The 20621-nt window shown below is 35.3% G+C and overlaps 1 protein-coding gene across 1 annotated transcript in view; it reads right to left on the minus strand.

Annotated features, from left to right (window-relative positions):
* Positions 1-20621, minus strand: part of fsd (transmembrane protein fates-shifted) — a 47555-nt gene that overhangs the window by 15268 nt on the left and 11666 nt on the right. Inside the window, exon 2 of the mRNA XM_090393631.1 lies at positions 5056-5139. Within this exon, the coding sequence (XP_090249757.1) occupies positions 5056-5139 (84 nt within the window). The remainder of the gene's footprint in view (positions 1-5055; positions 5140-20621) is intronic.

Raw genomic sequence — 20621 nt, forward strand, 5'->3', positions numbered from 1 at the left:
TGATGCAAAAAAGGTTGGGAAACACTGCAGTGGAAAGAGTGCAAAGGGGAGTTAAAGATGAAATCAAGATTGTGGAATATAGTGAAGACAACTTAAGAATTTGTTGACTGCAGACCAGTGGTGGCCGGTGAAAATTTTAAGTGGGGTCCAGCATATACAAAATAAAAAAAAATTATTTTTTTCCTAATCAGTAACCAATTTATTAATAAATAAATTTACATATTAAACAATTGCTTTATTAAAAATATTTCACGCTCACCACGAACAAACACCAATAATAAAAGTTTTGTATCGGACAAAAATAATGCGCAAGCATACGATACACTGCTCAAACAAGCAGTGTCAGAATGGCTTGTAATGTGCAATCACAAGTGCAAACGAATATCGGCGAGACGGCTGCATTTGGCCTAATGCAATAATTCTGACACTGCGTTAGATCGCAGTGTATTTATTTCGTGTAACGATAATTGAAAAATCTAATTATTTTCATATTTTCAACAGTGACGCTCGTCATAATTCAGCCTTGTATCTATAATAAAAAAATAATTATGTTATTTTAACAAAATAAAATAAGATTTTCAAAAAATAGTTCACCCTCACCACGAACACGCACCAATAATAAAAGTTTCGTATCTCATAGAAATAACACACGCAAGCATACGATACACTGCTGAAACGAACAGTGCTGGAATGACTTGTAACGTGCAAGCGCAAATGAATATCAACAAGTCTGACTGTGATAATTCTGACACTGCATTAGATCGCAGTGCATATGTTTTGTAATCTAAAGCGTTAATCAAACAATTCCAATTATTAACTATTCAATCATTGTCGAAACATAAGCTGTAACCTTTAATGTGTTGTATTGCATTTATATAATGTTGTAAGCATTCTTATTATTTATAAACATAAACAAAATTTAAAATTTTCATTTTTACCTTGGGGATGCTGCAGTGTTTATGTACGGGCTGCCACTGCTGCAGACACTAGCAAACAGAAGAAAGAGGGATGATATGATTGAGACTTACAAACTGCTGAAAGTCATACAGGATACCAGTAGATGAAATTTTTTATTTTATGGAGTGCGGGGAGAGGACAAGATGGCATACATGGAAATTGAGAGTGAATGCAGAGAAGAAGAGGGTGAGAGCTAGATTTTTTTTTCTCTTAGAATGGTGTGTGTGATTGAAATGCTTTTGGAGCTTGTGAGTGCAGGTAGTAGTGTAGTATGAATGAATGAATTCAAGAAAAGGCACGATAACTGGTGCAGGTGATATGTGGCCTCCCTCGAAGGGTCCCTGACCTCTTAATAATAATCTTAATCTTACCTAACACTGTGTAGAGAAATTGCTCTGTAATTTTCTATAATTGTTTTATTTCCATTTTTTATAGAATAGTATACTATAAGAGCTTACTCCAATCATTTGGAATCAACCTTCCAAAGTATGCAGAGCAACCACCATAAACCTTTTGTATTTCCACGTTTCAGCATTCACTATTACCTTCTCCAGCTGACTTTTCACATTTATGCTATCTAACAACTTTTTCTTCCTTCAATAAGAAGCATCCTAATTGCTACATTCTTCTTGGATGTTTTCTACCATTTCTCTGTTACTGCTTCTCATTTCATAATTTTTCAGAAATCCAGAACATTCTTATTATCAGTTTATGTTATACTAGGGGGAGGGGGCTATGCCCCTTGGTGCCTTGATATGGTAAATGGATTGTCCTACTCACCATTTACCATATGTACTGCTGTAACCCGTGTCCTGGCATAGTATGCCCTTTGATGTCATTTTATTTTTTGTTTTTTGCACCATAAAAAACAAAATGAAATCCGGTCTTACTTACCTAAGCCTTCATGTCACCTCTACCACCTCTTGCTTACTCAGGTTTTTCCATCCTTCAGCCATTACTCTCTCTCTCTATTGCAACAACAGCTTCTCCAGAAGCTTCATGCCAAATCCATTGAAATGTAGCTTATCTCTTTTATACAGCTCCATATGTCCCACAGATTCATCCTATACATTTATAATGCTCACCACTATCATACCCAGGCAACACCTTAGCAACTTCCTGATATCCATCCTTATGTTGTCATCCAGATCATTTGACCATCAATTCCTCATGAAATGCTTCTATCACCCTGCTCAATCTACTCCTGGAAAGCAAATTTTATGCACCTTTTCATTCACTACACCTCATAACTGAATCCCCATACGTGGGGATTCAGTTATGAGGTGTGGTGAATGAAAAGAAATGAAATGAAAAGTTGCACTCTCAAATCATTGGACACCTCTTTCACACTGCTATCTTTTATTCCAGCTTTCCTCGCTCTTTCATATATATTGTTATTCTTCTCATTTCATTCTGCAATTGCTTTATTTCTTGCCTCATCTTCACCAACTCCATTTTCATAACCTAAATTACTTTCTCACTGCTCTGTGATATCGTTACCAGGCACTTTCATCCTTGCTACCATCATATTCATTATCTTACAGTCCATTAATTTAACTTTTGCATATGCTATCTTACTGTTACTTTCGATAACCTACTTTATGCTCTATTTCACATTTCTTTCACAATCACCCAGAACTCCATTCACTACAGCACTTCCAATTTCACAGCTTTCAGCAGTAACTTCTGTTACTTCATTTTCTCGCATTTCTCATTTATCCCCCCCCATATCAAAATCCATTTCCTTTAAGCAATGAATACATAGCACACACACATTTTACAAAATCTCCCATTTCAACCCCCCCCCCGAAACAGTAATGTCTTGGTTGTCGTTGTCCTTGTTCTTGTTGGTGCCATGAGTAACACTGTTTATATATTGTACATGGTATATCAGAAGAAAAGAAATAAAAAATATATATATATATAAATATACACAGGATATATATATAGGGTGGTTAAAAATTCCACTTACAAATTTTGAGGGGAAGCAGAGAACATCAAAATCAACCATATTCACATAGGAAAGCATGACTGGAAATGCCACCTGAAAGTGATAGGTGGCGCTGTTCGTCAGTGCTCCAGGTGAGCAATTGGGACTTCCTCATTCAAGCTTTTGATGTCATATGAAGAGCATGCGTTGTTTTACGAACACTGGGATGACAGACATGCACCTCGTTTACCACATTATGTATCCAACTACTATTGAACTGTTCAGTTATGCCTAATAAAGTTTTTTACACTACTTACTGCATTGTGTTATTTCTGTACCTTTGTGTCCCTGTTAACACCTTCCGGTGGTGTTTCCAGTCATGCTTTCCTATGTAAATATGGTTGATTTTGATGTTCTCTACCTTTCCTCAAAGTTTGTACGTGGAATTTCAAACCACCCTATATATATATATATATATATATAAAATAGATAAATGAAACACTCAATCACAAAGTCATACACAGGAATAGTACAACCGGTAATTATCAAAAATATCATGAATAATATATCTCTAAGCTCACATTCATGCGGTCACTCCAATATGTGCCACCTGGCAGAAGAATGGATAGTTAAATTTTTTTTTTTGCCTCTATAATGCAATTTGAACAATGACTGAAAATTGTACCCTTTGAGTGGAGAAGACTTGAATTTGATTCTTGTTGTGACAAGAGGAATCTTTATACAGAGTTTTTCAATGAAAGGTGAGTTAGCCAGAGGTAGCAAGGTTTTTTACCTCCTGGAAACTTGAGTTTTTCATTTTGCATGTAAGCAGCTCAGCAAGAAAAAACGTACATACTTTACTGACAAAATATCCTTTTAGTGGATGAAGGATAGTGACAATGTATGTAGCTGGAGTAATAAGTAGCAGAGATAGTGGGCTGTGTGGAGTTGAGTGTCCTCTTACAATGAGTCCTTGCAAGAGTCATGTGATAATAAAATGTTGGCACGTATTCCAGGAACTTTACAAACTAGTCAGAAGAATGAACACAATTTACAGACACAACACACTGGCCTCATAGACTTAAAGAGTCTTTGGCCATAAATCCAAAATTACCCAAGAATGAACTTTCCTATTTCTTCTTTTCGAGGAATGCTTCTAATTATTTAATTCCATAATAATGTTGAGATTTTTCTATCCCTGTAGATAAATAATTTCTTTCACATGCTTCCTTGACTGAATCCATATTTTCTTCATATTCTGCCACTGGATCTCTTAGGCTTGATTTTTGTTTTTGAACTTTCTCAATTTTTCTCCAGTAATATTTGTATATTTGAGTATTTATAGTTCACTTTTGAATGTTTCTCAACTTCTGACTTAAAACTTTTGTATACACATTTTTTGTTTTTTTTTAAAGTCCACTATGATGTTCAGATTTTTCTATTCCTGAAAGATGACTTTGCCTTCATTGGCTGAATGGATCAATATTTTTTTTTTTTCAGAGTTTGAAGCTGGCCATAGTGCTGAAAATATTGACTGCTATGTTCTATACTGATATTTGATAAGGCCTTTCCAGCCAAAGGGCTTCATCATTACCAAATGAGCTAGTAGTTTGGAAGGCAAGAATGAAATGTGTATTTGGGTGGTGAGAATATACTGTGCAAAAGTTAGACAGTGAAGACCTCCTGCAATGAGTGTTGGGATTCCTTATAGGTCTGATAGATACTAAAAATAGTAAAAAAATATAACATTTATTGGAAAAATTATATTCCATTTTATGTTTCTTTTCACTTCTATTACTGCTACTATACAAAGTTGACAATACCATAAATGTAAAATTACAGTGAAAGAAGAATTTACAAAACACTGCTATTAAGTTTATTCGGTTATTTTTAGATGAAGAAAGGTAGTATATTTTCAATAAGAAAACATATACAGAAGGTACCATCAGTATTTATTTGAGCATACAGTCTATTTAATTTTCATCATGTCCTATTTCACATTCTGTTACCTGTCCAGGGAACTGCTTTAAAGGGGAACTTTAGCAGAACATTATCTGTTTTATTATTCATACCTTCATAGCAACAATATGTCACATACAGATAAAAACTAATTTCAGATATGTGCAAGGCTTTCTATCTAAAAAATTTCCTTTTATAAACATACCTACCTTTTCTAGCTAAGGAATTTGTGGCAGGTTTTTTTGGCCTAGATGCTAATATTCTGCTGTTAGCAAAATCATTCAAAGTCACATCTAAAAATAAAAATGAAAATTTTCAGAACATTCCATTAAGTTCAAATATGTCACATAATAATTATATAGTGTAATGAATAAATCAGGAAAGCAGTTCTGAAAAGAAAGTATGTATGGTCATTTATTGATTTTTCATTAGATATAGACCTAAAAATTACATTACATAAATTAAGATCTGCTTTTCCACAAGAGATTAAAAATAAAAAGAGACATTTAATGCATTTATTATTATTATTATTTAGGTTTTATAGTTGAATTAAACTTAAGTTATAACTACATGATCTGGTTCCTTACCTTCATCTGATGAAGCTATCTTAATGGCCTGAAGAAGAGTTAAGTTTCAATAATTCCTGTTTTTGATAGTAAGTGGCTAGTTCTTGTTTTGGAAAAATTATTATTGAATAATAAATATTACATGCTGCTTCACATAATAAACATCAACAGTAGGTGCTTACCACAAAACTTGAAGTTCAGTGAGCAGCAAATAAATAATTAGACACTGATACAAAACATCCTTGACTGCTCTCTTCTAAGATTCATTGACCAATTTTGTATATAGCTTTCTTAATGTCTATTAGTGACTGAATAATTGAATTAGAAATTAAAATGATTAAGTTTTATACAGACAAGAAATTATATTCTGCTTAATCAGAGTTTGTGCATAAAGTATCTATAGCTAGGCAACAACTTGTATATAGAGGCTGTTGATCTCACATCAGTTGCCTCAGTATCACATAATATACAGAACTTCCTTTCAGATGGGTATATCACTATGCATTATGGGAAAGATCACTATATCCAGACCAGTTTTGATCTCTATTCTGAGGGCCCATCAGTGAGAGCTAGACTCAGGAAGATACTGAGATTAATCAATACAGAAGTCAAAATTTCCATAATAAAATGATATATCCACATATCATTAAAATACTTTGGATGAGATAGGTATTCATTTGGTTACAAAGTAAATTATACTAGTCAAGAAATTAAATTCTTGTTTTAATCCTTTACCTAAGCATAAACAATGTTTGAACATTAAGTATCATCATGAAACCAGTCTGGGTAGCAACCCTTCCCATGGATATTCATAATTGAAAGGAAGTGCACTGTGCATTATGGGATACTGAGACAATTTGCATAAAGTCAGCAGCCTCTATATTGTTACACCCTGATAACTTCACTATGTGGAATTTTCAGTTATCATGGTGTAACATGAAGAGAAAATAAAATAAATCCCCTGTATAAGAGCTAATATATAAATTACTTAAAGAAAGAAAAAAATTCTTGCATCCAAGTAAAATATATAACAAAAAGTGTTTGTTGAACTAAATAATAAAAGAAGGAATATATTACAGTTGTGATATAAAAAAAAAATTAGCTAAGTAAAACAGAAAAGATTAGTCATAAGGAATTGTATGTGAGAGGCTAGAGATTAAAATATTAAGTAAATTCTTAGAAAATTTGGAAGGGGGATTAATTTAGAGGCTAGCAAAAGAAAAACAATAGAAAAACTAATCGCTCAGGGTCAATTCCCGGATTTAGACTTCATCACGTGCTCGCCGACATCAGGATGTTTGGCAGAAAAACACCACCCTAATTGGTCGGTGAAGTCGAATCCAGTAAGGGCAGAGAAAAGAAATTAAAGAAGGTGCCATTAGGGGTCAAGGTATAAAAGGGCTAGAAACCCCACCCACGAGGCTTTTTTTTCTCCTGGATAGTTTCTTCATGAGCTCCTTCGTATAGGTTTTTACACGGTTTTCCTGAGTGGCAGGATTGGAGTTAATCTCCGTCGTCACAACAAGGAAACAAAAGTGAGCGGGATTTCGATTCTGTATTTCCTATGATAAGAAACGAGGAATGCCAATTAGCCAAAGGAAAGAAGGTATTGTCTAAGTGTTTCATCATCCAGTGACAACTACGAGAAAGGGAAATCTGTAAAGAAGTCGGTGTCCACGTGGCGAGTTTCACAGCAATTGTATAGATGATTCAAAGTGTGTCCTTAATTCAAGAACGAAAAGTTAAGATCGCGTAAGCACAGTTTAATGCCAAAAGAACTTAGGAGTAACAGATTATAAGAGAGATCATACCAGGATAGTACAATTGGAAAAAGGTAGAGGCCAATATAGAAAACGCAAGAGAAAAAGGTACTGTAAAAATCTCGTGTTAACTGAAAATCGTCTGTAATTGTAATCATTATTCTATTACTGAATTGTTGAAGAGACTAAGGAAAATTATACTAGGACTTTAGTACATGACTGATTATAATGAGAGTATGCTTGTTAATATTAATATTATATAAGTAATTATGTGTCCTGAGATTTATGCATGTGTATTGTAACGTATAGGAAAGTTTTAAATGTCAAGAGTTATATGGATTAGCACAGTGAAAGGATAATTTAATTTATATAGTTTTAGATAGTTAAATAGAGTGAATTGATCACATTGTCCATGTGCTACAGCATATAGGGTTAACTAACGTGTTAATTAGATCTGGGATTATATATATGATTGTATGTGTTGAATTTGTTATGGCGGCATGATCGCAATACCCATATAGGATCATAGCCAAATTACTTGTGATAAGCTAATGTTATTTTGTAAATGTTTTCTTAGTATTGAATTGAATTATATTAGAAATTGAATTGTACCATACTAATGAGCTTAATAAACCTTTGTTCATTGATAGAACAGTTCTCTGAAATTGCTGCCCAATGCACCACTTGAAAACGTACGAACCTAATCACGCGGGAGGGGAGAATATTTAAATGAGTAACGTGTCACGACTGCAATATTGTTTCACATTCAGACATATTTTAGTAATTGCTCCTTGTTTTTGTAATTTAATATCTCAAACTAAATGTCCCAAAAGGCGCAGTATAATATAAATATTAGGGACACTAAGGGGAGAAATAGCTTAAATATTTGTATTTTGGGGTGATATCTCGTACATAGATAAAAGTTGAATATAGATAAGCAGAATTTCACTAGATAGAATAATAATCATAAATTGGGACACAACAATATACAAGTGGTCTAGTCATGAAGATATCTTATGAGTCAACTTTGTTTATGCTTAGGTAGAGGATTAAAGTAAGAACATAATTTCTTGCTCAAGTCTGCTGTCATGTAGCAGATTGCTATCAATCTTCTGTGCCCATAAAATATGGATATACTTTGTAATGTCACAAAATGAAAGAAATTTGGTTTTGAAAATGTTTTTTAATATTTTCACAACTGAACATATAACTGGTAAAGGGTGCTGTGGTGCAAACTGGAAGAACAACAGGACATTGCACCTTTTGACTAGAAAAGACCCAAGTTTGATTCCTGTTGTGATGAAAGGAATCTTTATAACAAGCTTAATCAGGTGAGATGAGTTAGCCAATATCATACGGAGATCAGTTTTTTCTCCTGTATATATATAAGAAAAATGGCCATGAGAACATGCAATTTACAGTCAAAAATCCTACTGTTGGTGGAAGTGGTGGGCAGCAGATGGCAATGTGTGTAGTTGGAGAATTAAGTACTAGGAACGGAGATGTGTGTACTGGAATAGAGCAGAATGCCCTCCCAAGTGAGCAAATGCTTTCAAGAATTTATGAGCAGAGCTGATCTGTGATAACATAGCTTTTAAGCAGAAATGGAAAGGAAAAGGTAAAAAACAGGTGTTTGATGACAGAATGGCAGGAAAATACATAAAAGCCACAAGTTGGGGTTGGCTTGCTTTGATTTAATTTGATGCAGTTGGTAGTGTTAGAAAACCAAAATTATTGGAGACTGAGAAATAACAGATTATTCTGGAAGAAAACTGCTGATTAGCACTATTACATCATGTACACCACTTGAAGGTACATAGCAAGAATTTGATGACAGTGTTTATGAGCGCGAAATAAATCAATGCTACTCCTACACATAAGAGATTTTGCAACTTCTCATATATGTGACAGAAAAAAAAATTAAAAGGAGCACGTTTGTGTAAAAAATACATGTGACAAGCAAATTTTGCAACAACCCAAGTTTATAAAAAAGTAACATAAATGAAGTATGCAAAATAATATTAATGAACTTGTTTCGAATTTGGTGTTTTCTCAAAGCAATTGGTTGTTTAGATTAAGTGAAAAGAGACTATGTGGGAGTTATGGCTGTAAATTGCACTTATTTTCTGGTTAGCTTGCTTCATCCCACATACTATGTAGGAGCCATTAAGATTCTGCAGGGTATACAAAACTGTAACTACATGGAAAACTTTCCATTTACATCTATGCAAAAGAAAGGAAAGTATAAGGAATGGAATTAAAAAGTAGGAGAAAAAAATGCAATACTGTAATCACTGCATCAACACTTCTGTAGATGAAAATAAATTGCTTCTGGGCAATAGGAACCAAACAGCTTTTTCATTAGCTTCCAATAACGAGCATGGTAATCTCACACTGGATGATGAAACTATCACCCATAAAGAAATTTAGAAGCATCTATGCCACAGTAGGATTTGAACCTACACAGCCGTTACTCTGAAATCCTGCTATGGAAAATGGCAATGTTATCCAACTGGCAAACCAGACCATTCACTTGGTCATGTTATGATAAACTGGTACACTTTTGCTTTATAAAGAAAAAGACATATCATAAGTTTGACAATACAATCATTGTATATAAGATGTAATAAAAAAATGCCCTAAATGAATCATTATCAACTATAATAGCCTGACAAAGAGGAAGTATTGCACTCACTCCATGAGAAGCGATTTGTATTCTAAGGAGATGTTTCGTGAATTTAATCACAAGATAAAAGCTACACTCTTCAGTGTTTAACAAAGTTAAAATGTGCATAATAAGAGAAAAGTAACACTGCATTATGTTTCTTAAAAATCTTCAATATCACCAAAATGCTTGAAATGTTAAATATCACAGAGAAAATAATATAAAAAAAATTTTTTTTTGAGTAGTATACTCATTTCAAAAATAGATCAATCGCAAATGAAGACTGCATTATTGCCCAAGTTCAAAAATTGATTTGAATTGAAGATTGACAATTAGGAAAATTAGTATAAAAAGTTTCATTTGGTAAATGTTGAACAGGAAATATACAATAGTCAATAGGCATGAAATATGTGGTCATGCAATTTTTTTTTCCCAAATTTCTGTCAATCAAAAACCGACATACCTGATTCTGCCTAGTCAAGGAAGAAAATTGCAAGGACAAATCTGGAACTAGAGTGAATGCTTCTAATTGTTTTTGACTGACACTGACTATTCTGTCACAAAATGAAATGACTGCAAAACTAGATTATGTATAATAAATAATGAATTAGCATATTGGGCATTCACCAAACATAAAATTCTATTTTCTCTCAAACATCTTTATCCTCCTGATACTCTATGATTTAACTGGATCCAGCTTTAAACTGGCATTAACAAAAACAATGTGATAACATGGATACAATATAATTTCCTCTGTAAGGCAGTTGGAAGAATGATGTAACTTGCACCCTTCAACTGTAAAAGATCTAAGTAAAATTCTCATTATGATGTGAGGAATCTATATGGACATCTTTAATTAGAGGCAAATTACGTGGTCTCATATGAAATTAGGAGGAAGAGTTTCTCCCCCCCCCCTACAAAACAGGCAACCTGACCAGAGAATATACATGCACAATTAACAGAAAAATAATGTGTACTGTTTAAGAAAAAGTGTAGGAAAACAGTGGATTATTATATTGTAGAGGCAGCTTCCAGCAAGTCACAGGAACCTACAGAAGTGTCATGTAATAATGATAAATCAAATAAAGAATTGGAGAGCATCCCTAAAATTCAAGCTTATGAGGGAAGGGAACATCTGCAATAGTTAATCAGCATTAAAAAATTATTTTGATTTTTGATTACACTTATAATTTTTAATATGGTTTCAGCTGATTCACTAAATGTTGTCTACTTGACATTGCCATTAAAATATGGTTAATGTAATAGTTTTTGAGCTCTTATAAATCTAGAGTTTAGTTACCTTTAAGTTAGTATCAATTTATTTTTATCAAAATTTTCAGATCAAATCTGTAACTCTGCATTATACTTTTAATTATACTATATTTCAATGATGGAATTTCTCCCAAAGATAACTGCAGTCTTTGTAAGTTTATTGGTAATAAGCTTACTGAAAAAGAATCAACTGCCCAAGAAATTCTTTTAACACATGAAAGAAGGGCAAGCTATTGTTATTTTCTCTGATAGATGTTCTGATAAACCCAATATTTGCATGGATACCATTTAAAATGCAGAAAGAATGAACCAGTTTAGTTGACAGGCTTGGATGATGGTTGTTATTCATGCCTATTTGAATAGCATTAACACACCAAATAAAATAAAGATACAATAAATAAATAAAATACCAATAAAATAGAAGAGCACACTGAATGAACCAGATGGTGGTTTTGGCATAAGAGTTTAATACCATGATTGGTGTGGAAGGAAAGAGTGAAGTACACCAGAAACTAACACCTCTTTGCATCTAGACTTTCAAGTTTGTCTGACAGATTTCTGGAAAGAAAAGAAAAAACAAGGCAGAGCATTGTTTTTTCTGATGTAATAAGAAAAATTTTGTTTAGGTCATTAATGCAGGAATTAAAAATAAAAAAAAGAGGCATATACTGCTTTTTTTTTTTGGATTTCACAAAGCATTTGATAGGATACCACATGATAAGCTGATACTTAAGTTGCAGCACATGGGTTTAGATGTCGGGTTAGTCAACTGAATTCAGGATTGGCTGTCTGATAGGTATCAGAGAGCTGTGTATGATAGGGCAATATCGAGGAGGCAGAAGGTTACAAGTGGGGTTCCACAGCTCAGTACTGAGACCTGTATTGTTTAACCTTTATATCAATGACATTGTCAATAGATTGCAAGGGGATATTCAGTTTGCAGAGATGATGTAAAGCTGGGTAGGGTTATTAGTAATAGTGTAGATGTGGCAGCCATGCAAGAGGATTTGAATAAACTGGGCAGATGGGCAAATGAATGGGAGAGGGTGTCGGTTTAATGCAACAAAATGTAAAGGCTTGAAGTTTGGGATACATCGATGGGAGGCTGCATACTCAATTGAAGGAGCTGTACAGGAGGAAGTAGGGGAAAATAAGAGATCTGGGGGTGATGATTGATAGAAAACTGAAATTCAGGGAGCATATTGAAAAGGTGGTGAAGGTAACCCAGAGGATTGCTGCAATACTGAGGACACTGACCTGCAGAGATAAGCGTTATCATTCCATTGTATAAGACTCTGATCAGACCACACTTAGCCTACTCTTCTCAAAATTGGTCCCCAGGATTTGAAGGGATAAATTAAAAAAAAAGGAAAGGGTACAGAGGCAGATAAAAAGATGATTTCAAGACTGTACAATGTTAGTTATGAGGATCGGCTGAAGGCAGAGTTTTGATGGATAGAGGGAGAGGTGGTATGATCAAGACTTTTAAACTGTTGAGAAGTAGTTACAGGGTTGACACCGGTGAGTTCTTTCATTTGGTGGAACAGAGGGGCCATCCCTGGAAGTTATGAACGGAAACTGTGAGCAAGAGGGTGAGGAGTGGTTTATTTGTGTGGAGGGCGGTTGAACCATGGAATGCACTGCCTGATAGAGTGGTGAAAGCAAGAACAGTCAATGAGTTCAAGGAGTGGTATGATAGACTTTGTGTTTCCTAGGAAGGTCCTCCCATGATGAGTCTCTCGACTCCATGGAGGCCTGAATAATAATAATAAAGGAATTAAGAATGATGCTAAGGACTGGTTTTAAATGTTAAATGTTACAATATAACTAACTTTGAAAGAAGGTAATTTTTCTACTTTTGGCTTTTCTAAAAACAGATCCAAATCTGTTGTTAGAAAAGATCTACCAAATACACTGTTGATGGGTTTGGTAGAGGCTTCTGTGCAGACAGTGAATAGAGCTGGAACTAGTTTAATGCCATTTTGTCATATGCTATATTTTTTAGTTTGCAATGCTTTGGCACATTGTACAAATCAAAAGCTGGATAAACATTTTATGATGAACAGATGATCAAAATATCAAAATATTTTAGTAAAATATTGATTAACTAACATGAAGAAAGTATTTAGATCAGGAGAATGAAAATGTTAGTGCAACAACCATGGTAAACATGAACAGTAGGTTACTTTATGATCAACGTACACCACAGAAAAGCACCGACCAGAAAAGACATAGTAGATACTGTATATTAACAACAAACCTAACATTTCCTCAATTGATCAATTTCAGTCTTCAGGGGTAAAACATGGCATATATACTAAGTTGAAATATGGTAAAGCATTATATGATACTACAAGAACCAAATTAGGAAGTGAATTTATTTAAAAAATATATTTCATATATATACTTTGAATATATATATATATTCCAAGTATGACTTCCTACATCTGACAGTTGTATATGCAATTCTTTTTTTTAATTTTTTTTTATTTAAATTGGGATGGTGTATCAAGTCTCACAAGATTCCTTATTAAAAGGCATTCTTTGCACAAAGTTAAGTGAACATACAGTCTGGCAAAAAACATAGTCAAGATCTCATTTCATCTAAATATCTGGATGAGAATTAGGGCCAGAATGAGTGGATAACAATATCTCCATTGAAAAATGGTCCTGAGTTTTGCTGCCAAACTCAGGACTAGAAATAATATGCTGCATAAACATGCCAGAACAACCTTGGGGGCTTGTGCTCCCACATTAAAGACATCTGCTCTGGGATGAGCAGATGTCTTTAATGTGGGATTTACTCAACTGCTGAATACTGCTCAGCTGTCTGGCTGAACAGTGCACATGTTAAATTAATTGATACCATCCTGAATTAGACAATGCGTATCATTTCTAGAACAGTAAAGACTACTCCATAATACTGGCTACCAGTTCTGAGCCACATACCACTACAACTACGATGCCAAGACAACGTGATTCGTGAATAACAAATCCAGAATCCACTGCCAGCCTATTATAACAGCACAACGACTTGCCACTGAGGGCTATGGTGTAACAATAGCATGGCACACGGAATGGACTTCCCAAGCCCCCAGTAATCTAACAGACTGTTTTTAACTCAAACATCCCTCCATCAGGGTTTGACCTACCTCAAAAAATATGGACCTCCCTAAATAGGGTCTGCAACAACCATGGTAGGCGCAGAGCTTCCTTGTTTACTTAGGGATAAGACCAAACTCATCTTGTGACTGTGGCGAGGATAAACAAACTATACAACATATCATGTTTGACTGTCCTCACAGAGCACATATGGGAACTGTAACTGACTTTATAACAGTTTCTACAGATGTGGTTGATTGACTGTCAAACTTAGACATTCAAATTTAATTTTATGTTTACTTGCATATTTATATAGATATATATATATATATATCAATGACTATAGTGTCACCTCACACTATTGTATCCTTTTATACATCTCTTATATACTTCGTATTGTATGTCTTTTTGTGTGTGTGGTAGCATATGCATGTATTCTTCTTAGCCAAATGCTAAATAAATAAATTGAACAATGATTCTGAGATCAGTATTCAAGGGTGGTAGAAGTGGATACTCTAAAAGTTTTAGTCATTTGTCCAGTTCAAACTTTGAACTAGATAAGGAAAAGAAATAGGAAAAAGGATAGAATCCTTTTTCCTAAGGTTACTGGATATCACGATAGTATTACATGGAAGGTACTATATTACTCAATTCCATTTCACAATTTTTTTCCAATTTAATCTGTTATTTGTCATGACTTCAATATTGTCATATCTTATCTTTCAGCTTCCTCTGAGCCTTTTTCCTGCCATCCTGGGGAAAAAAAAAACATTCGTTCTGCTAACCTTTTCTCTCCCATTCTATTCAAGTGATCATACCACCTGAGATTAGCTCTGCTTACACATTCTTCAATGCTAATCAAGTTCCTTCCTAATATGATTCTGCCAGTGATATCATTTGTTCACTCCCCTAATCCTTCTCAGAAATCTAATATCTGTGGTCCCCAGTCTTAAGATTCGATATTTAACGTGTCATCTTCAACAAAAATTGTGCCTAATATAGCTGAAATGTTTTACTTGATCTATAGGTTTTCCATTTGGGATGAAACTGATGTTTTCAATGTTCCTGCCTATTTTCAGAGTGTCTTTTTATTGTTGATTTTCATAACAAATTTATAACAGTAGTTATTAAATTTAGTTACGGAATCAGTAGACTTGTACTGGATTTATTTAGGAGTATAACATCATCTGCATAAAGTAAAGAGCTGAGATTAACATTTCCAGTTTTAATATGAGGTTTAATGCTACTTTCCTTCATAATGTGATCCATATGTAGTACAAATTATAAATGGAGTATGAATTAAAAATGAAATATTAAGAATTAGATGTGTTGATATAATCTTACTATCAGAAAATGAAGATAATTTACAAATCTTAATACATTCAATAATGCAGCAGTAAAGGAAAAACATGAAGTACCCCGTTCCTGTAAACTGGTGTACTTTGGACAGACAGATCAGCTACTATCTGCCTGGAGGAACATAAGTAATTCATCTGCAACCACGACTATGGTCAGTCAGGCCTGGCTGACTATGTCTTGGATACAACCCACAGGATCTCATGGAAGAAAACCACCATGCTCCACCACAGCAAATTCAAAAAAGAGAGACTATTCTTAGAATCAGCAGCAGCTCTCATGAATCAACCAAATCTTAACACCAGAGGTCCCACTTTACATTCCAGGCCACCTACAACTGCCTTTAGAGGGTGCTCCACATAGATAGGACTTTAGTGTCACCCACATGGATGGGCTTAGTATTGTTTGTTATTTGTATATATGTTACATTAGTTTTTTTGTAATCCCTGAAGATGTCTCATTGACTGAGACGAAATATAGGGAGAATTAAATTCTGTTTTAATTCTTTCTGAGTGCTGTATACAATCCATTAAGCCTCCAACATGACAGTCAATAAATGACTGGATCCAACAATGATACAAAGAATGGAAAAATATCAGATGGGCAAAGAAAGGACTAGACTAAAGGGAAAGAGAAGCAGAGAAAGATCAATTCATTAGCCTTTAAAGTGAAAGAAGTAGTAATAATATCACTTTTTAGTTTTGAGCAGGATAAATATGAGCATCACACTGAAAAGAACTGTCTCACAGAAATTTATGTATGAAATGCAGATGACATTGCAATCGTAATTCAGAGCATCTCCTTTCAAGATGCCGAGAATACACAAACTATGCTCCTAAAGTCTACTTTAGAAATAGCATGGTAAAATACAATAAAATCCCAAAGTATCTTGGAATGACTAACTTTCAAAAATCACTTGACAAAGGGTGCTGGTAATCAAGCATTTCCAATAACAGCTTGTAGAAATTGGTAGGTTTTTCATGGCATATATATGCCAGTATATTATACACAATAGCTTTGGCATCAGTGTATCTCACACAGAATATTGCTATTGAGTGGCTTAACAGTGATTATACCTACCTCACTGATTGCTGTTCATCTCAACTAAGCCATGAAATTTATCTCTGTAACAAAAAGATCAATACCAATTTACTTGCTTCCAACACTTATCACACTTAGTAATACTGCTTCTCCTCCATTACAGAGGAAAAGGGCTTTAGACAAGCTATGAGATAAGATTATTGAGAACAGTGACTCCCTCATGCATGCAGATATCTATCATGTAACTACACAGAGACAGAAATCTAGACAACCTGTCTGGAAAACTTCTGTTCAAATGTTGCATGAAGTCACTGATATCAGCCTAGAAACTATACTGCCAGAAACACATCTCAGTCCTATGTGTGTCACTATTCCTGATCTAAATGACAGACTAAAGAGATTTGAACTTCCAAGGCATCTATGGATCAAGACAGGATATGGGAGATGCAAACAGATGCTCCACAAATGGAAATGGACTGATTCATCATACTGTGAATATGACAATTTAACCCAGATCATTAACCATATTGTGACTACTTTGCATTCTCTTATCCTAGAACTTACATGGACTTTAAACAACTGGGCTACTTATATGTAGAAGCTAATGACCACATCAATTGCTTAGTAACCCATAATGCAATGCAAATATTCCTTATGGACATGTATAATGCTATACATTATGGGAAGGGCCACTATCCAGGCGGGTTTCAATGTTTACTGAGGCCTCAGTGGGAGCCAGACCCAGAAGTGTACCAAAAAGATAAAATTCCAAATGATTAGACTAGAGCTCTGATATACTAGGAAACTAAAGTTATTAAGGGGGGGGGGGTAGATATGCAGACTTTAGGGAGACAGTTGAGTGTATGAATGTGTGTAATATGCCCAAGCGAGTACGAAAGACTATGAATCAAAATGGGATAGTTATTATAAGGCATCAAAATAGGGATGGGACAAATGGGTTTCTGCAATTCATGTATACTAATGCCAGAAGTATTAGGAACAAGAAGGAAGAATTTTTGGCCTTGGTTGGCACTTCCAGGCTATAGGTTATTGGCATTAGTGAAACATGGCTGACAAAAGATGATATAGCTAGTGGGATTGAATGTGAGGGGTATAGTGTGTTCAGGAGTGACAGGGAGAATAAAATGGGGAGAGGGAGGAGTGTTATTGATGATAACTGATGAGCTGCAGCCAAGGAGAATAGAAGTGGAACAGCAGGATAGAGAAAAGAACGCATTTGAGGCTATTTGGTGTCAGATTGAAACTAGCAGAACAAAATATACAGTTGGGTGCTGCTATAGACTAGGTGATGGAATAGATGGTGGAGATAGTATGCATAAGCAAATAGAAGAAATGAGTGGAAGGAGGGTAATTATTATGGGTGATTTCAACTATGGTAACATTGATTGGAAGAAGGAGAGGACACATGAGAGGAGGGAATTGGATTTTATGCGATTATTATGGGATAACTATCGGCAACAGCATATAATAGAAAATAATAGGGGTCAGAGAGTGCTTGACCTAGTAATTGCATCTGAGAAGTTCGCTGTAACGAATATGACCACATTGCCACCAATTGGTGAGTGATTGTAGGGTCTTAACTTGGGAGGTGGCTAAAGGTGTGGAATTTACAATTAAGACAGGGTACATGTGGAATTATCGGGCTGGTAAGTATGACAAGCTTAGGAGTTTGATTGGTTCAGTTCCATGGCATGTACAACTGCAAGAGCTAGAAGTTGACAGTGCATGGGAGGCGGTTAAGAAGTGTTTGCATGAAGCAATGGCTGACTGTATACCTAGAGTCCGAATAATAAATCAAGTAGGATATAAATGGATGAATAATGCCATTAAGCTTGAGCTGCAAAAAAAAGAAACAACTATGGAGGGAATTTAAGGAGAAAGGTGACCGGCAGGCACATGAATGGTATAATGTGCAGGCCAGAAGGGTAACGAGTGTGGCAAGAAAAAAAAACAGATTATGAAAGAACATTAGCCATGCAGGCTAAAGAGAATCCCAAAGTTTTTCGATATGTTGCAAGTAAAAGAAAAAATGTATATGGCAGAATGATTTTAAAGAATGCCGATGGTAGGGAGGTAACTGAATCAGTTGATATAGTTGAATTACTGAGCGAGCACTTTGCAAGAATATATCATTCAGGTGGTGACATTGCAGGAACGAATGAACCAATAGATTATACGGGAATTGTGGCGAATGAAGTGGAGGTGAGTAGTCTATTACAAAACCTCAATGTCAATACATCTGTGGGATTGGATGGTTATACCAGCTTGTGTCGTACGTGAAGCAGCAAAAGAATTGTCAGTGCCCTTGACTATTTTGTTTAATTTGAGTCTCGGGTCTGGGTTAGTCCCGAGGGGATGGAAGAGGGTAAAATAGTTCCACTGCATAAAGGAGGTTCCAAAGACTGCTGTTGTAAATTAACGACCGATTAGCATATCAGGAATCATTGTCAAGGTCTTGGAGAAATTAGTCAAGAGAAAAATACAGGATTGGATAAATTAAAATGGGATACTGTATGGGGGACAATATGGTTTTGTGAAGCGTAGATCATGCCTCAGTAACTTGCTCACATTTTATAACACAGTGACGGCTGAACTGAATAAGGGTAATGGGTTTACAGTGATTCTACTGGACCTTGCTAAGGCCTTTGACAGGATACCACATGGAATTCTAATCAGTAAACTGCAACATATGGGGATGGATATAGGGTTGGTGAGATGGATAGGAGGGTGGTTGATGGAGAGATATCCGAGTGGTTTATTCAGGAGTAGAGTCCAAAAGACTGCTTGTGACTAGTGGTGTGCCACAGGGTTCTATTCTTGGACCACTGCTGTTTAATTTGTTCATTAACGATATAGGAAAGGATCTGAGAGTAAGTGTTCACTTGTTTGCTGATGATGCAAAGTTGGGTAGAGCAATAGTGAGTGCACAGGATGTCAAAATTTTGCATGATTTGGATAGTTTGGAGGACTGGGCTAAGGAAAATGGATGTCGATTTAATGTGGCAAAGTGTAAGGCTATGCATTTTGAGATGAAAAGATTAGCAGCAGTGTATCACATTGGTGGAACCGTAACTCCAGGAGATTGATGAGGCCAGGGATTTGGGAGTGTTGGTGGATAGGAAGTTGAAGTTTAGGTGGCACATTGCAAAAGTGGCTAAATCAGCTCATCAAATCACTTGGTTGCTGAAAAATACTTTAATAAGCAGAGACAAACAAGTTATTGTTCCTCTACATTGAGCTTTGATAAGACCCCATCTAGACTACTGTGCCCAGATATGGGCACCAGGGTTTATTCTTGATGGGGAAGAGGTGGAGAGGATTCAGAGACGAGTGACCAAGATGATAGCAGGTCTATGGAACGAACCCTATGAGAACAGGTTGAAGATTTGTGGGTTGCAAAAATTGGTTGATAGACAGAAAAGGGGTGATATGATTGAGACATTCAAATTACTGAAGGGTTTCTATAAGATTAATTCAGAAGATATTTTTGAGAATAGGACTGGTGGTGGGAGGACTAGGGGCCATACATGGAAGCTGGGAAAGAATGTGGTTAGCAAAGGTGTTAGAGCTAGGTTTTTTACCTGGAGAGTGGTGAATGAGTGGAATAAGCTGCCACTGTTGTGGGTGCCATGACTATGAATGAGTTCTAGGCGAGGTATGATAGATACTGTGTGAATGTCGAATAGTTGTTCTTGACATGATGTTAGGGCCTCCCTCGATGAGTCTGTCGATTCCTTGGAATTACCTGAAATAATAATAATACACTTGTGTCTCTTTTTATGTGCATCTTTTTTATGTGGATTTGAAGTTATGCAGTGCATAACTTCAAGATACGAGACCTTTCGACACTTCTGTGCATGTCAACAGAAGGGGAATCCATTCCGATAATAGGGAATTCCAGTGTTTCCCAAAATTTTTTCTACGACGGTATACTTCATGAATCCTGAAAATTTCACGGAACACCTTGGTTATTTTGTAATGTATTAATTAAT

Source organism: Typopeltis vanoorti, chromosome 6, assembly GCF_054136105.1.
Source record: "Typopeltis vanoorti isolate ZY-2024b chromosome 6, IOZ_Tvanoo_1.0, whole genome shotgun sequence".
NCBI classification, from domain to species: Eukaryota; Metazoa; Arthropoda; class Arachnida; order Uropygi; family Thelyphonidae; genus Typopeltis; species Typopeltis vanoorti.